This window comes from Pan troglodytes, chromosome 1 (genome assembly GCF_028858775.2).
Source record: "Pan troglodytes isolate AG18354 chromosome 1, NHGRI_mPanTro3-v2.0_pri, whole genome shotgun sequence".
Lineage (NCBI taxonomy): Eukaryota > Metazoa > Chordata > Mammalia > Primates > Hominidae > Pan > Pan troglodytes.
In genome coordinates this window covers 73,954,200-73,971,402 of record NC_072398.2, presented here as the reverse complement: position 1 = coordinate 73,971,402, position 17,203 = coordinate 73,954,200, and the positions used below count along the sequence as shown (strand labels likewise).

The 17,203-nt window shown below is 44.4% G+C and overlaps 1 protein-coding gene across 1 annotated transcript in view; it reads left to right on the top strand.

Moving 5' to 3' along the window:
- Nucleotides 1-17,203, top strand: part of TNN (tenascin N) — an 80,206-nt gene that overhangs the window by 53,253 nt on the left and 9,750 nt on the right. Inside the window, exons 12-17 of the mRNA XM_016932986.4 lie at nucleotides 2,288-2,551; nucleotides 5,817-5,947; nucleotides 6,894-7,026; nucleotides 7,457-7,608; nucleotides 14,699-14,795; nucleotides 15,675-15,842. Of these exons, the coding sequence (XP_016788475.2) occupies nucleotides 2,288-2,551; nucleotides 5,817-5,947; nucleotides 6,894-7,026; nucleotides 7,457-7,608; nucleotides 14,699-14,795; nucleotides 15,675-15,842 (945 nt within the window). The remainder of the gene's footprint in view (nucleotides 1-2,287; nucleotides 2,552-5,816; nucleotides 5,948-6,893; nucleotides 7,027-7,456; nucleotides 7,609-14,698; nucleotides 14,796-15,674; nucleotides 15,843-17,203) is intronic.

Genomic DNA, 17,203 nt, shown 5'->3' with positions numbered 1-17,203 from the left:
TTTTCTCATTTGGATTAGCCACATTTCAAATGGTCAGTAGCCACATGTGACTAATGGCTACAGTATCGGACTGTGCCGATTATAGAATACTTTCATCATTGCAGAGAGATCTGTTGGACAGTAAGTGTGCTTACAGAAGAAGGGGGAGAATGGATTTTGGCAAAAACTAGCCATTTCTGGCAAAGGGAAGAGTATGTGTGATGTCCCCCAGCTGGAATAGTACCTGGGATGGTTGGAGAATGAAAAGAGGCCAGTTTTGCTGGAGCATAGAGGGTGGAAGAGCAAGTGGCCTGAGATGAGGCGGGAGGAGCAGGGGCAGATCAGCCAGGACCATGTGGTGCTTAGAGGACAAAATGGGCTATACTTATTAATACTAGAAGAGTGATATGATGCAGTGTTCATTTAAAAAACATTTTCCAGGCCACAGTGAGGAGAATAAATGGAGAAAATGACAAGGATAGAAGTTGGGAGGTTCGTAGGGAAGCTGCTAGAAAAGTCTGGGTGCAAAATGCTGATTGTCTAGGTAAGCATGATGGCAAAAGGGACAGAGAAGAGGGGATGTCTGGAATATATTTTTGAGGTATGGATGATAATACCTGTTGATAGATGTGGGGTAGGAAGAAAATGAGGACTCAAGTATGACCTGTGTTTTTTATTTGAGCAACATGGGAGATTGGACTACCATTTCTTGAGAGGGGAGACTGAGAAATAAAAAGTTTGGGGAGAAACATCAAGACTTTTAAATATTTAAGTTCAAGATACTTGTGCGATTCCTTGGTTAATTGAGTGATTCATTTATTGATTACATAAATATTTATTGAGTGTCTAATACAGGCCAGGCACCGTGGTGGAGATGCAATTGTATAAACTAGTCAGGGGCTCAGAATTAATAGATATTGTGGAGCGATTAGCATCCAGTTGGTATTTAAAGCCATGGGCATGAGTGAGATCACCTAGGTGGAAAAGTACAGAGAGGAAAAGAGGGAGCTTTGGGACAGGTGCAGTGACTCTCACCTGTAATCCCAGAACTTTTGGAGGCTGAGGTAGGTGAATTGCTTGAGCTCAGGAGTTCAAGACCAGCCTGGTGAAATCCTGTCTTTACAAAAAAAAAAATACAAAAATTGGCTGAGTGTGGTGGCATGCACCTGTATTCCCAGCTACTCCGGAGGCTGAGGTGGGAGGATTGCTTGAGCCTGGGAAGTCAAGGCTGCAGTGACCTATGATGGCACCACTGCTCTCCAGCTTGGGTGAAAGACCAAGACTCTGTATCAACAAAACAAAACAAAACAAAACACAACAAATAACAGAGAAAGGGAGCTTTGGGTGCTCCAGTGTTTGAAGGTTGCTAACAAAGGACTGAAGAAGAGCCAGTGAGTTAGGAAAATCAAGGGAGTATGTAGTCATGGAAGCCAAGGGTTGAGAGTGTTTCAAGAAGGAAGGAGTGGATCAGCTCTGCCAAATGCCACCCAGAAGCAGTGTAAAGTTGAGAATGGCAAGTATGCATTAGATGTGGCAACACGGATGTTGTTGGTGACTTAGACTAGCAGATTTAGTTGTGTGGCATAGAAAGATGCAAACAGGATTGATTGGAGAGTGAGCAGTGAAGTTAAGGTATGTAGACATTTCTCTTGAGACAATCTGTCAGTTTAAGGTTGCAGAGAAATGGAATGATACGGGAGAGGATGGGGGATTCTAGACCTTGCTTGTCTGGGACTGATGACAGAGAAGAAGAGATTGATGACACAGGAGAGAAAGGGCAGATCTGCAGCAAAGTCCTTGAGAGGGTGGGAAGGCCTAAAATTCAGAGCGAAGAGTCTTGGCTTTAACATAAGATGTCAACAAGAACTTGGCCTAGACCTTCCATTTCCCTGGGCCTCCATTCTCCTCCCCTTTTATAAGTCAGAAAGGTTGGAGGATATGACTTCTTGGCTCTCAAATTCTGTGAAACAAAATAACTAGATACCAGGGAGATCAGAAAAGAGGTTATATCCACAGCAGTTTTGGTGGCTTATCTTGTTGCTCAGGAAGTTTTATTGTTATTTTGATGAGAATTACAAGGACAGAAATTTTTTATATTAAAAAGTGGGAGACGATCTGATTCCTTCTAGTTTTATATCCAGTGGTTTGTTTCCTTGGAAATGGAGACCAGGGGCCTTTGACTCGTGTTTTAAGTGGAATTCTACCATTATTAATGATAACATGATGGAGAGCTCCTGGTGATGAGGTGGTAAGATGCGATGTCTTCCTTTGTTCTAAAGTTCAGCCTTTTCTAAATCTTTTTAAAAAGAAATTGACAGTCCCAAAAACCTAGTGACTGACTGGGTGACGGAGAATATGGCCACTGTCTCCTGGGACCTGGTTCAGGCCACCATTGACAAGTACATGGTGCACTACACCTCTGCCGACGGAGAGACCAGGGAGGTTCCGGTGGGGAAGGAGCACAGCAGCACTGTCCTGACGGGCCTGAGACCAGGCATGGAGTACATGGTGCATGTGTGGGCCCAGAAGGGGGCCCAGGAGAGCAAGAAGGCTGACACCAAGGCCCAGACAGGTACTGAGAGATACCAGGCCAGGGGAACACCTCACACTTATCAGGAGAGAACCTTCCTCCATCAGTGGGCTGGGGAGGGGAGCAGGAGGGTGGTTGCTTTACCCGAGGACATTCTTCAAAGTGGTTCCTTTTTTACGTCTTTGAGCTAATTAAGTTGACACAACAGCTCAGATAAGATGAGAGAGTATAGAGGGAGTGCTGGTGTCAAAGGTGGCCTCCCTCACCCCTCCACCCGGCCCAGCGCTCAGACTCTCCACACTTACTATGGAGAAAATGGTTGGGCCTCAGCTGCAGTTGGGAGAAGATAGAGGCAGGAGCCTCTTCTGTTTCCATCTTCCAGAATGGAGGCAATGGGGATGCATCTTTCTCCATTCCATCCTCAGTTGATGATGAAAGGTGCCTGAATTGCATGTATTTTGTGTGTGTGATGGGGCCTCTGATCTTGGCAGAGCATCACGGAGGTCAGAACCCAGAGGCACTTGGAAGAGAGCACTGTGCCCACCCTGAGGTCTATGAGCCTCTTCAGGCAGTACGGGCAAGGTCTGTCCATTCCATCCATGGCTGAGCGCACCAAGTGTTGCCAGGGGACCTAGAGATGGCTTGAATTTCTCTATGATTTTTATTAGTTAAAATTAGCTTGCATTTTTAATCTAAAAAGTAATATATGCTTATAGTAAATATTTTCAAACTAAATAGAGATGTGTTAAAACAAAACAAAACAAAACAAAACAAAAATGGCCAGGTGCGGTGGCTCATTCCTGTAATCCCAGCCCTTTGGGAGGTCGAGGCGGGCAGATCACCTGAGGTCAGGAGTTTGAGACCAGCCTGACCAACATGGAGAAACCCCGTCTCTACTAAAAATACAAAAATTAGCTGGGTGTGGTGGCAGGTGCCTGTAATCCCAGCTACTTGGGAGGCTTAGACAGGAGAATTGCTTGAACTCAGGAGGAGGAGGTTGCAGTGAGCCAAGATTGCGCCATTGCACTCCAGCCTGGGCAACAAAGAGCGAGACTCCATCTCAAAAGCAAACAAACAAACAAACAAACAAACTCCTCTCTCTGTCCCGGACTCCCTAGTATGCAGGGTTGCTCTCCAGATGCAACCAGTAGCCAGTTCTCCCTTCTTCCCTCTTTCCCACTTCCTACCTCCTTCTCCCCTTCCTTTCTCTGTTCCTTTCTCTCTTATTCCTTTCTTCTCCTCTTCCTTGTTTATCTTCTCTTGGGTTCACCTTCTCCATTTTTGAAGACAGCAATAAAAAGATTCTCATTTTCCTGCTTCATAGAAATGTGAAAGTAACTAAGACAGACATCTCAAGTCCATAACCAGGGAGTGGTGGGCAGTCAAAGAGGTGGCAGGAGATTGCTTAAGATGTTAAAATAGCCACAGTTTTGCCTTGATTGTGAAATCAGGAAATTCAGTTTTTCTGTGAGACGAATAGAATAAAATCCATGCCAGATGTTATGCTTTAGAAAATCAAACCAAGTTGATATTACAGAAACTCAAAATTTGTCAAAACATCCTAATTCAAAACAACAGCTGTCTGATTTCTATTAAAATACTGCAATTCAGCTCTCAGCTGAAATGCTACTGGGTAGAAAATAGCCTGGAGACGTCTTTTTGGGAAGTTCTAAATTAAAATAACCTTCTATGATAATGCTTTTTCAAAAGAGAAATTTCCATTCATATCTTCTTTGGTTAAAAAAAAAAGAGCCTTCTGACCAGTGATATTGACCAGTATTTTTGCTGAGCTTCTGTTTTCCTGGTCTACAGTGCACACTTGCTTACCCACGCGTTCCCTCTAGTGTTTGGGTGAGGAAGTACATAGAAGAAAAGCTCTGCTCTTCCTATATCCCTTCTCTTTCCCTCTTCCCTCCCCCACCTCTTCCTTTCTTCTCTTTTCCTTCCTTCTCTCTCTCTCCCTCTTTCTTTCTCTTTCTTCCTCTCTCTCTCTCTCTCCCTTTCTCTCTTCTTTTCTCTCTCTCCTTCCTTCCTTCCTTCTCTCCCTCCCTCCCTCCTTTCTTTCTTTTTTTCTCTCTTTCTTTCTTTCTTTCTTTCTCTTTCTCTCTCTCTCTCCCTCCCTTTCTCTCTTCTTTTCTCTCTCTCCTTCCTTCCTTCCCTCCCTCCCTCCTTTCTTTCTTTCTTTTCTCTTTTTCTTTCTTTCTTTTCTTTTTTTCTTTCTTTCTCTCTCCTGCTCTCTCTCTCTTCTCTTTCTTCCTTTCTCTCGCTTCTCTCCTTTTCTTTCTTTCCTTCTCTCTCTCTCTCTCTCTCTCTCTCTCTCTCTCTCTCTCTCTCTCCTCTATACAAGCACCTGTTCCCTCGCCTTCTCCTTCTCTTCTTTCTCTACTGGGTATGCATCTAAGGCCACACACTTCAATATGTAACAATATGTAAGAAACATAACTTTTTGTTTCTTTCTTTTTTTTTTTTTTTAAGACAGAGTCTTGCTCTGTCACCCAGGCTGGAGTGCAGTGGCGTGATCTTGGCTTACTGCAACCTCCGCCTCCCGAGTTCAAGCAATTCTCCTGCCTCAGCCTCCCGAGTAGCTGGGATGACAGGCGACCACCACCACACCCGGCTAATTTTTGTATGTTTGGTAGAGATAGGATTTCATCATATTGGCCAGGCTGGTGTCGAACTCTTGACCTTGTGATCCGCCTGCCTTGGCCTCCCGAAGTGCTGGGATTACAGGCATGAGCCACCGTGCCTGGCCAACTTTTTGTTTCTATGCCAACTTAATTTCAATCATAAGCCCATATTCTACTTAGGGTGAGCTCCTTCCTCAGGGCTGTATGTAAGTCTTGGGTAGTTTCCCAGTGACAGGCATTGGGGCCCATCCAGCATTTCAGGCAACTTTCCAGGCGGGCCAAGTCACCCTGGTTTCTTTGTGCATGGCCCTTTCAGATCTGTGGCCCTCTTATCTTTCCACATCCTTTTGGGAGCCCTGCCATCTCTGAGGATCTATCTGCCAATCTAGGCTGTTAATATCCACCACTTTGTGGGAACCTGCCTGGGAAATGGGGGCCCAGATTCCTTTCCTCTGGGACCCACCCAACGCCCTGTTCTTCTTGTCTCTAATGGGTCTGTACTTGTAGAAACAAAGGTCAGAAAGGCCCTGTGGCAGGGAGGAAGAGAGCCTGCAAACTGCTTGAAAGAAGGAGGAGAAATGGGAGGGTTTGAAAAGGGGAAAATATAAACTGATGTCTCAAAAATTACCTTGCCTCAGTTGTATCTTAGTAATAACAATTACTTGACTTTCTACATACAGAACTCGACCCTCCCAGAAACCTTCGTCCATCTGCTGTAACGCAGTCTGGTGGCATATTGACCTGGACGCCCCCCTCTGCTCAGATCCACGGCTACATTCTGACTTACCAGTTCCCAGACGGCACAGTTAAGGTACGGGGATTCCTTGTCTTTTCTCCTGGTGCCTTCTCTTCTGTGTGAAGCAACTAACTTGGGCCAATCAGCTCATTTGCTGGCCTCATGGCAACTTGCTGATCTTTACTGCTCACATTGCTGGTTGTACATCTGCCCCGGGTTATTTTGTTTATTGTTAGTCTTCCCCAATAAATGTAAGCTCTATGTTTGTCTGTTTCATTTATCACCATATCTAAAGTGCATAGGACAGTGCTTAGCACATGGTAGGTGTTCGATATATATTTATTGAACAAATTGATTAACCCTTATTTCAAGGGTTATACCTCCCCTTAGAATCTGAAGGCCAGCAAAATTTCAAAACCTGTCCCAATGGAAAATTATTATTCTCCCTCCTTGCCAATGAAGAAAGAAGGGAGGAAATAAAAACAGGAAGGACACTTAGGTTTATGTGTTATCTTAATTAGTGCTTATGACAGCACAGCTAGGAAGGTTAGCCCTATGTTTATAGAGGAAGTAAGACTGGTTCAGAAGGAAGTTTATTGAAATATCAACTATCTCCTTGTCTCAGATATCAGTGGCCAGTTTCACCTCCCCTATTAATTTCTCCTTAGCCCGGCATTGCCAGCCTGTTCCTGCTGGCAATGTAGCCACTATAGTTAGAGCCCCTGTGTGTATCTGAAGGCCAAAGTCTCCCAGAAACTTGGCCAGTGATCCTGAAGCTGCGGTCCTGGGTGCTGGTTCTCAGCTGATGCTCCCAGTAGTGCTGACTCTCCATGGCATGGCTCTCCAGTGAAGTGGCTGGGACCCACTGCGATTCTGGGCTGCCACTGAGGCTTCGGAGAGACAAAACACTGTGCTCTCAGAGAGCTTCTGTCATTAGCACCAGGGAACGCTGTTGATACCTAGGGTGCTAGTGGGTGATAAACTGAGTCACTGGCTGTCTAATCTCTCCCTTGTTTGGTAGGAGATGCAGCTGGGACGAGAAGACCAGAGGTTTGAGTTGCAAGGCCTTGAGCAAGGCGCCACCTACCCTGTCTCCCTTGTTGCCTTTAAGGGTGGTCGCCGGAGCAGAAATGTATCCACCACCCTCTCCACAGGTAATATGGAATCCTGTACTCTGAACGACCATGCAATGAGAACCAGCATTGGAAAGGCTAGCAAAGGAGTCCAGGGAGGAGCAAGTGGATGCAGAACTATTGATTTCTCTAGGCATGGGGAAGTGGAAATGGGGTTGTGTGTTCAAAAGAAATCCACCCCACAGTGGGGAGGCTAAAGAGAGGAGTGAAATAGAGTGTTATTTTGTGAGGGAGTTGAGTTGGGGGAGGAAGTGATGTGAACTTGACCTTTTCCTGGTGCATTTGGGGAGTTGATGAGAAAAATAAGATATGAGTGAAGAGTTGGAAGAAGCTGAAGTAGGAAGTTATGAAATAATTTCCAAACAAAATAAATTGCCTTAAAATAGGAAGAAACTCCACCTCTTTCCTCCTTGCCCTTGTCCTAACAACACTCTCTCTGCTTGGCTCCCAGTTGGTGCCCGTTTCCCACACCCTTCGGACTGCAGTCAGGTTCAGCAGAACAGCAATGCCGCCAGTGGTCTGTACACCATCTACCTGCATGGCGATGCCAGCCGGCCCCTGCAGGTGTACTGTGACATGGACACGGACGGAGGTGGCTGGATTGTGAGTCACGCAGAACCCTGGGGAGCTCTGTGTAGGGCCTTCCTTCTCAGGCCAGGATGCCGGTCATGGATGCTCCATAGAGTGTTTGGAGCCCTATTTCTTCTCCACCCATGGAAGAGAGGAGTTTTGGTGGCTTGTAGCTGTTTTTAGAGAGATCCCAATGTTACAGGAAAGGGGTCCCCATCCAGATCCCAAGAGAATGTTCTTGGATCTCATGTAAGAAAGAATTCAGGGCGAGTCCACAATGCAAAGCAAAAGCAAGTTTATTAAGAAAGTAAAGTGGTGAAAGTACAGCTACTCCATAGACAGAGTAGGGCGTTTCTGAAAGTAAGGAGGAATGCATGCACCCTAGGTACAAGACTTGTTTATATATAGGATAAAAAAAGATCATGAGGGGATGTGCTCTATTACAATGGTTTGTGATAAAGGATTAATTTTCTTAATTACTATATTTTGCGAGAATCAATATTATTATATTTAAAGCAACAATAGGAGTGCTTCTGTTCTCAAGATATCAGGACATTCCTAAGTCTGGGTCTGTTTAGTAAACACTGTCAATCTGTTCCCTTAACCATAAACATCTGGAGGCTAGGAATACCTAACTTTCTGGGAATGCAGCCCAGCAAGTCCCAGCCTCATTGTCTTAGCACTCACTCAAGATGGCTCTGGTTCAAATGCCTCTGACACCAATCAACTGTAAGGATAGAGCCTAGTACTTAACCACTGTCCTAGAACAGGCTTGGTTAGACTAAGGCTTATGACTATGAAGGCTTGTGAGTTGATCATCATCTAGTAATGCCTTATATGTATGTATTACCTATATTTTACCTTCTTCAAAGCACTTCTGTACACATGACCCTCACACAACAGCTTTAGAGTAAGTGAGAGAGGATTGTTTTTCTTATTTTACAGATAGGGACAGTGAGTCCCACAGAAAGAAGTGCCTGGCCTAAGTCATACAAGAATGACAAAGCTGGGACCAGATTTCAAAACTCCAGCCTCCTAATCATTGGTCTTCTCAGTGAGTTCATCTCAGGTCATCCAAGATGCAAATGCATAGCCTGTCTGGGGAGTTCAGACCTCTGAACTGGAGTCCATTGTCCAAGTTCTGTACCCTGTCTCCACAGTACAGCAACAAGGCCTTTGAGGTTTTGATTGGAAAGACTAAAGTCTGAAAGACGGAAACTTGGGCAATGCTCTAATTGTCCCTCTTCTGTGTAGATGTTTTATTCTCTTGGGCCATTGTCTGCCTAAACCACATGGTAGCTTCTTTGATTGCATCAGCCTGATCCAATTATATGATAAGCTGTTTTTGAGGGTTGCAATCTGATCCTTCCATCTCCCCTTGCCCCTTTTCTCCCTGTGCCTGAACGATAAAGACTCTCACTGCTCCAAGCCAGCATGCAGCCTTAACCTGCTGTGCATCCGCAACTCACTGTGGGAAAGAGAGAGCATGATCTCATAGTGCTCAAACCTTATTCATTTACACATTCACTCAGGGGCCTGGGAAACCAAAGACACTTGAGCAGCCATGAATAAAAAGATACCATCTGATGAGCAGCAATGAAGAAAACTTATTATCTGCACAGCGGCATCTGACGGTTGAAAGGCAGTACTTGGATTGGCTGGGGGAAATTCCCGATTGATTTATAAAAACAACAGAGCAGAATGTAACATGGGAGGTCTTCCACCTGACCAGACCCATAGGGCTGTACCTGCTGCTTTTCATCAGCACCATTATAAGGCTAAGCATTCTGTCCCTTCAGGCCTGCAGCCCAATTTCCTGCCTTTGTGCCTGTAATTGACTTTTGGCAGGACGTTTGTATTGTCTAGTGTGGCCTTTGTGTAAGCCAAGCTCCCACACAGAAGGAGTTATCTGGGGCAACATTTAGAAAGAGATCTGTCAGTCTGTCTGCCCTGGAATAGTCATGACTTATTGCACATATATTTATTGAGTGCCTACTATGTGTCGGCACTGCTTCATGTACTCAAGATCCAGCAGTGAACCAAACCAACAGAAATCCCTGCCCCCAAGGAGCTTGCCATTTACATCCTGCTCATGCAAATGACCCCTCCTCAAACACAGAGATCGGTTCCAAAAATAATAAAACCACTGTGCATTCTCACCCTCCCCAGCCCCAACCCCACCCCAAGTCTTGTTTTCTGAGCCAGACTCCTGGGGGTCATGCATGAACTGAGGTTCTGCAGGGTTTTACTTAAAGCCACCATGCTCCAGAAAACATGGAGTCCTGAAAACTTCCCCACAAAACATTTTACTGACAGTTGTTACAGTTTTTTTGGGGGGGTTCAAGAGTCCTTTGTCACTGAAGGATGACCCATAGTCTGTTTCTCTGTTTTACTGAGCTTTCAAAATCCTTTTATGGTAATTCTTCCATCCCAAGCAGCAGGAACTCAATTTGAAGAATAGGCCAGAAGAACTGTGCCCTGAGGTAAACTCTGCCGCTGGTGGGAAGCTGGAAAGAACATCAGGGAACACTTAATGTCTCAAATATTTCCATCTTTGTTTTCCATCTTGAAAGTCTTAATGCATTAGAGGCTCTTTCCACAGACATTTCAATGCAAGTTTGACTTTTTTTCTCTGTATTTAGTCATTCAGGGCATTGAGTAAGTTCTAGAATGCAATGACAACTCTAGTATAGAACCAGACACAAAGAGGTTTCTTTTGTTTGTTTGTCTTTTTCCCTTTGAAACTTATTTGGTAAGGGGGTTTTGTGATACCCAAATAGTTCATTATAGGGTGTTTTCATCTCATAGAATGGGAGTGGATTAGACTCTGAGTGAGTCAATTAAGGCTGCCGGATCAAGATGTATAAATGATCCCTGTGGGTCAGTTCATTTGGAAACTGATATAATAAAATGCAAACTAACATTTATTGAGAGATCATAATAACTTATTATATCTATATATGCCAGGGTCTGGCTTAACTACTTTATGATTTACTATGATTAATGACCTTGCCGAAGCCTTGATTTAAGATCGTGACAGAGAGGCTGTTAACATCTTAATCTGACAGTTTAGAAAAGTGAGGCTTGTCAAGGTTGCCCAAAGACACAACTAGTAAGTATAGAACTGGTTCTGGTTCAAAACAGTGATGCAAAGAGCACCAGAATCATTTTTGGAAGCTTCCCTGGCCCAGATGAAGTATTATTACACACACACACACACACACACACACACACACACATCGCTGGAAAGCTCCTATCAAGCTTGGGCACTGGGTTCACTGATAGGAGATAGAGACCAAATACCTTCGTAATGCATTCTAGGGGGGCAGGGTTGGATTTGAGCCTGACCTTGTGGTGGGAACGTGATTTGACATGATGTACGTGGAGCCATACATCGGTGCTACATGTATCCCAAAATTCCACTGTCCTTGGTATGACAAGAGTCCCAAGGAAGGGGTTGGACCAGGCACCTTGCTAGGAAATTAGCAAGTTCTCAGAGTCTTTGAAAATTCGATTTGGGAAACAGATTCAGTAGGGCTGGTATTTTCAAACTTTCTGACAGAAAGATAAGATTTATGCGTGGTCTTTGTATCAGTGATTAGCTGTAGGACTCTGGATACTCGCTTTTCTGGACTTTCACATCTGTCAAATGGCATCATAAATACTTGCTCCAGGGCCAGCACTCACGAAATGATGGTCGTCTAAGTGAATAAATGAGTGAAGAAAAGTGAGGGAAGCCAAGAAGGAAATAGGGCATTTTTAAAAGATGGATACTTGAGCAAAGGGGAAAGAGAACAACAATGTTAATGTGGTGTTAGCTGTTTGCCGTGATATTTCCTACATTCTGTTCAGTAGCTCTTGCCTATTTATAGAACATTTTTATGTGGTGTCTCATTTAGTCCTCCCAGAAGTCTTATGAAGTAGGCTCTTCTCTTCCGTTCCATTCCTGTTTTACCATGAGCTGGCTGAGGGTCAGCAATAGAAGAGGCTGCCTCAGCAATCCCCACCCATCCCCTGCCCAGGAAGTGGCTGTGGTCTGACTTGGAGTCTGGAGCCTTCTGCATCCATGGTGCCCCATTCCTTGGCCAGGAGACATGAATGGGTGCTTTGGAAGGAGTTAAATATGCACTCCCATGTGGAGCTTTCAGCATTGCTGCAGGGTAACCTACTCTCTCTTCCCGGAGAAAAATATAAAGAAGGCACAAATATCAGGTGGTTTACCTTATAAATTCAAGATAATGTGTTTTACTTCAAGGCACATGCTGTGAAGTCTAGTGGAAAGGAGGGAGATTAGATTTTGTGTTGGGGCTTCTGCATCTGAATGAATGCAAAGAAAAATAGGCAGAGAGAGAAATGCAATTCTAGCCTTTGGTTAGTGGGAATCGTTCCTGAGGTTAGCTAGGATGGCGTTCAGCTTGGCTCTCAAGGTCATGTGGAATTAGATGTATTATCAATTCCAATAGTGTATACAGGTGTGTGTGGGTACTTTTCAGATTTACTTCCTATAAAAGAATCCAATTTACTGTGACTGGAACTGCCTTCCTTCTCCAAACAGAGGAATTTTTGAAAAGAAGGCAGTCCACACTTTGGTGAATGGCACCCAACTCTGCCTCCATTTTCTTGCTTCTCACTCATTCTTTGGCCCGTTCCAGTTTGGCTTCTGTCCATATCTCACACTGACACAGCCCTTGCTAAAATCACCAGTGATTTCTGTGCCACTAAATTCTAGGGATGGTTTTGGCCTCCTGTTCCTTGAGCTCTCATCAGTACTTGACACTATTGACCACACCTTTCTCTTTGTGGCTTTTGTGATTCCACATTTTTCTAGTTTCTTTTTCTCCACTTCTGTTGCCCCTTCTCTCTCCTTAATGGATTCGTCCTTCTTCATTATACATATTGGATGTCCTCAAGGCTTGATTCTAGGCCACTTTATCTTTTCAGTTCCCATTTTCTTCCTACGTGATCTCATCTTTTCCCATGACTTCATTTTACCCTCCTCTGGGTCCCATGCTTCTCTGTACTAATTAGGATAGAATGGGCTCCAAATTCCAGCGACTGAACAAACACAGTGTATTTTTCTTATATGTGCAATGTGTTGTGCAGGTTTGGCAGCCAGTTATAAGTGTGACTCAGGGATTCAGGCTGTTTCCATCTTGTAGTTCTGCTGTTTCAGTGTGTGGCCTTTCCCATGGCCCCATGGTGCATGGCAGTAGAAGAGAGAGTGTGGAGAACCCACCCACACACAAAAGGCTCCCACCTACAGCCTTTTGGCTGCAAACAGTCACATGGCTCCAACTTAAATGCAAGGGAAGCTGTAAATGGACATCCTCCTGTGTTCCTGGGAAGAGGAAAGTGAACTGGGACTCAGTGAAATCCTAGCATTGCCTGAGACACACTCTACCTTAATAAGTCTAGCGTAGACCTCTCTTTAGAACTCCAGCCCTTACATCCAATTGCTCTGTGGTATTTTCATTCACTAGCACACCTCAGAAATAACTCACACTTAACCACATCCCCAAATGAGCTCATGACCCATTCATAAAACCTGTACTTGGCCAGGCGCAGTGGCTCACACCTGCACTTTGGGAGGCTGAGGTGGGTGGATCACGAAGTCAGGAGTTCAAGACCAGTCTGGCCAATATGGTGAAACCCCGTCTCTACTGAAAATACAAAAATTAGCCGGGCATGGTGGTGTGCGCCTGTAATCCCAGCTACTTGGGAGGCTGAGGCAGGAGAGTCGCTTGAACCCGGGAGGCGGAGGTTGCAGTAAGCCAAGATCACACCACTGCACTCCAGCCTGGGCAACAGAGTGAGACTCCATCTCAAAAAACAAACAAACAACAACAACAACAAAAATAAATAAATAACAATAAACTACCACCTGTCCTCTCTGAATCCCCCATCTCAGTGAATAGCTGAGAGAAGAGTCATCTGCAAGCCCATACTATAAGAAATTTATCTTACCTTGACTTCCTCCTCTTTCAGTTCCACATCTGTCACCACCTCTGTCAACTTTACCTTCTATGCACTTCCATCTATTCTCAGGGCATTCCTCATCCAAGCTACTGTCCCCCTTCATCTGCACTCTACAGTGGTCTCCTAATTGGTCATCTCACTTCCACTCTTGCCCCTGACCAGTCCATTCCATACACTACAAGCTAGAGACGAATCTGATTGGATCTCATTTCCTGCTTAAAACTCTGCAATAATTTCCAGCGCTCTTACCTGGACCAACGTCTTCAACAATCCCTTTTAAAGGCTCACCAGGACTGACTCTTGCCATCTTCTCAGCCTCCCTGTCCATCCCTTCCTCAGCCCCCAGAAGCCCCAACATTCACCCCCGTGCTCTTGCCTGACCACTCCTACTCATCCTGCAGCTCAGCCATGTCCTGGGGGTGGTTTCTTGGCTCCTTGGTCAGGTCCTCCTGTTTTACGCTCTTACAGTTCTGTTGCATCTTTCCCTCATAGCCGTTATCACAGTTTTAACTGCATTTAAAAATTATTTAATTTAGTAATTTTATTTACTGAACTATTAGTTCCAGGAGGGCAGGGACCATTTCTGATTTATTCACTTTGCACACTATCTTGCATATTGCCTAGTACATAGTAGATGCTCAGTAAATATTTGTTGTGTCAACTTTTTTCTCCGTAAGTATTAAATAATCGCTATATTAAGAATCAGGTGAATTAAAAAATAATTCCTACCCTCAAACTATTTCAGAAAAGGGGAAAAAAGATGCCATAAACATGATGTGCCCCAATTGAGTTGAATGGGTGTTGAAAGTTACATGTGAGAGTTAGCAGAGGTCTGGAATATCTTGCCCTAGACAACCCACACTAGCAAGTGAATCACACAAATAATGGAAAGAATTGAAATTTCTTGAGGGCAGGAACCTTCTCTGCTTTTGCTCTACACGTCTTAGTACCTGGCATACTACTGTACGTATAAAGAATGCTTATTAATATAGTGAATCTACTGACATATAAATAAAAAGCCTCTCTAAAATGAAAGGCTTGCTAGCTGGAGGAAGGCAGTGTATGAGCAAGCTCTTGGTCTTCTCTTGTCTCCCAGCACCTATGTCTGTTTGGAGGGTCAGAGTGAAGTATTCATCTTCCTTCTCAGGTCTTCCAGAGGCGGAACACTGGGCAGCTGGATTTCTTCAAGCGATGGAGGAGCTATGTGGAAGGCTTTGGGGACCCCATGAAGGAGTTCTGGCTTGGTATGATCTCAGAATCCAGGAGGCTGGGGCTGTGGGGGGTGATTTCTCCCAGGACAAGCTAGCTAGGAGGCTTAGGGAAGCTCACCACCTTCACAGAGAGGCCCCAGTGGCAGGGAGACGGAGGACTGTGCCGAGCAGGGTGTTGGTGGGCATGTTGATGGGAAGGCTGTCTTGCACTCTGAACTTGTTGAAAGGTAGGGTGGTCACAGGGGTTTTATGCTGATTTAAGCTCTGCAGGATCTGCCTGCAGCCTGAAGATCTTGGAAGCCACAGTAGTAGAAAAAAAGTTCAGTGATTGGGATGCTGGTCCATTACTGGGAGGTCACTCTAGCAGTCTCTAAAATTCTGTTCGTGATGCCAGGCATTATGAGCAATTTTTTCCCCCTTTTCCCTCTGCTCTCCTCTGGAGCAGATGTTCACAGACAGTGAAATAGCCAAAAGCATGAATTGGGAAATGAAGAATTAAAAAGTCATAATTCAGATACCCAGTGTCTAATAAAGTAAATTATGTTTGTGCTTTGCTCAGTGTAAAATCTCTTTGGGGATCTTAGGATGAGTCGTTGACCTGCTCTCCTACTTGGTGAGATAAATGGATGATAAATACAACTGCTTCTGTTTTAGAAGGATGGAGCCAATGGAGGCAGATTCCTTCTGGGGTTACCCTGCCCCCTTCACTGCTCCCTTCCATAGAATGTGGTCTCCGCACTCCTTAGTGTGACTATGAGCCCCCAAAAGAGAAAGTGCTGAGACTGCCTCTTATTAGCAGAGAAGGTAAAGACTAAAGTGACTTTAGGTTCTGAAAGCCTCAGACACACATGTTGAGTGCTTACTCGCACACATGGGTTGATTGATTATTGGAATTCCATTTTTTATTTTTAGGACTTGACAAGCTACACAACCTCACCACCGGCACTCCAGCGCGGTATGAGGTGAGAGTGGATTTACAGACTGCCAATGAATCTGCCTATGCTATATATGATTTCTTCCAAGTGGCCTCCAGCAAGGAGCGGTATAAGCTGACAGTTGGGAAATACAGAGGCACGGCAGGTGAGAAAAAATGTTTTCTTACTGCGAAGGTCTCTTGCTGTCTGTTGTGTAAGGATTGGTTTGCTGTGTGCCACTGATCTGGGGGATGGAATATTATTCTGTGGAGGTGAATTGTTCTCATTGACAGTGGAGGTTCTACTCTCTGCAGGGGGTCAGGAGTGAACAAATAGTTGAAGCAATCCTTGACCACCATAAAATTGGAATTTTGTATGTTATATGTCATCCCCCCACCCCAATAAAAACCCTCCCCTTGTACTCCTCTTATTCAGGCTGTTGTACATTAGCTGATGAGCCCATATTCTGAACAATTTCTTGATGCTTGTCAGTCTTTCATTCGGCTTTAGCAGTGTGGCTGTCATCTTTGTCTGCACAGTAGTGTGTGTGTGTGTGTGTGTGTGTGTGTGTGATTATTTGAGCTTTTGGTGGCACTTTGCTATAAAAACAGAATAAGGAAAGTGCTGATTCAAATAATAAGTATAGGTCTCATTAATTTAATTCAACTGTGACAACACAGAAATGAGCAGTTCAGTGGAAAGTGAAGGAACCTTTAGCCTCTAGTAGCTGCTCACTGGAGCTAAGCCAGTTGCTGGTGTGTTTGGTTGTGAAGGAAAAGAGCAAAATTAAGCAACATGACTGAAATGCTGGAATGATACCAGTAAATTAAATACATTATGTAAGAGAGGGAGGTGTGGTCATTGTTTTAATACCAATATTTTAAAAGCGGTATTTATGGTTTTTAAACCATAACAAATGTTTTGACATTTGCCTGTGTTTTGACATTTGCGTTTTTGACTTTGGTGTATTTACACAGGAATGTGTTACCAGCCAGATTGACTGACTGTATAAGACATGGCGGTCTCTCTCCTTAGACTTAAATGTAAATAGGTGAAAACAAATAGAAGGTAACTTTTGCAGAGAGTCAAATAAGGGGTGAGAAACATAAACAGTTACAGGAGTGTGGAGAAGGTACGAAGCAACTGGAGGGAGCTGGATCTGCAAAAAGGGGCAAACTCAAGTGGGAGGAAATAGAGGGCTCTCCAGGCCTGGGGCCTTTAGGGTGAGTAGGGACTGAGCAGAGGCAAGAATGCTGGAGTTTATCTCACAGCCTTGCTGGACTTCTCAAGATCATGTACTCAAGGACCCCTGATGGCAGAAGACTGTGAACAGAACTTCTGAGTGTCTGGGGCCATGATCTGGGTGGCCAACTATGAATGCAAACCTTCTTTGAGATCTTATAATTTCATTTAAAAAATAGTCACATGAATTTTGCATTTGTTCTTGTTTCCCAGTGCCTATCTCAGAGCCTGGTACAGAGTAGGAGAGTTTAAAAAATGAAATTACTAGCAGGACTTTTCTATATA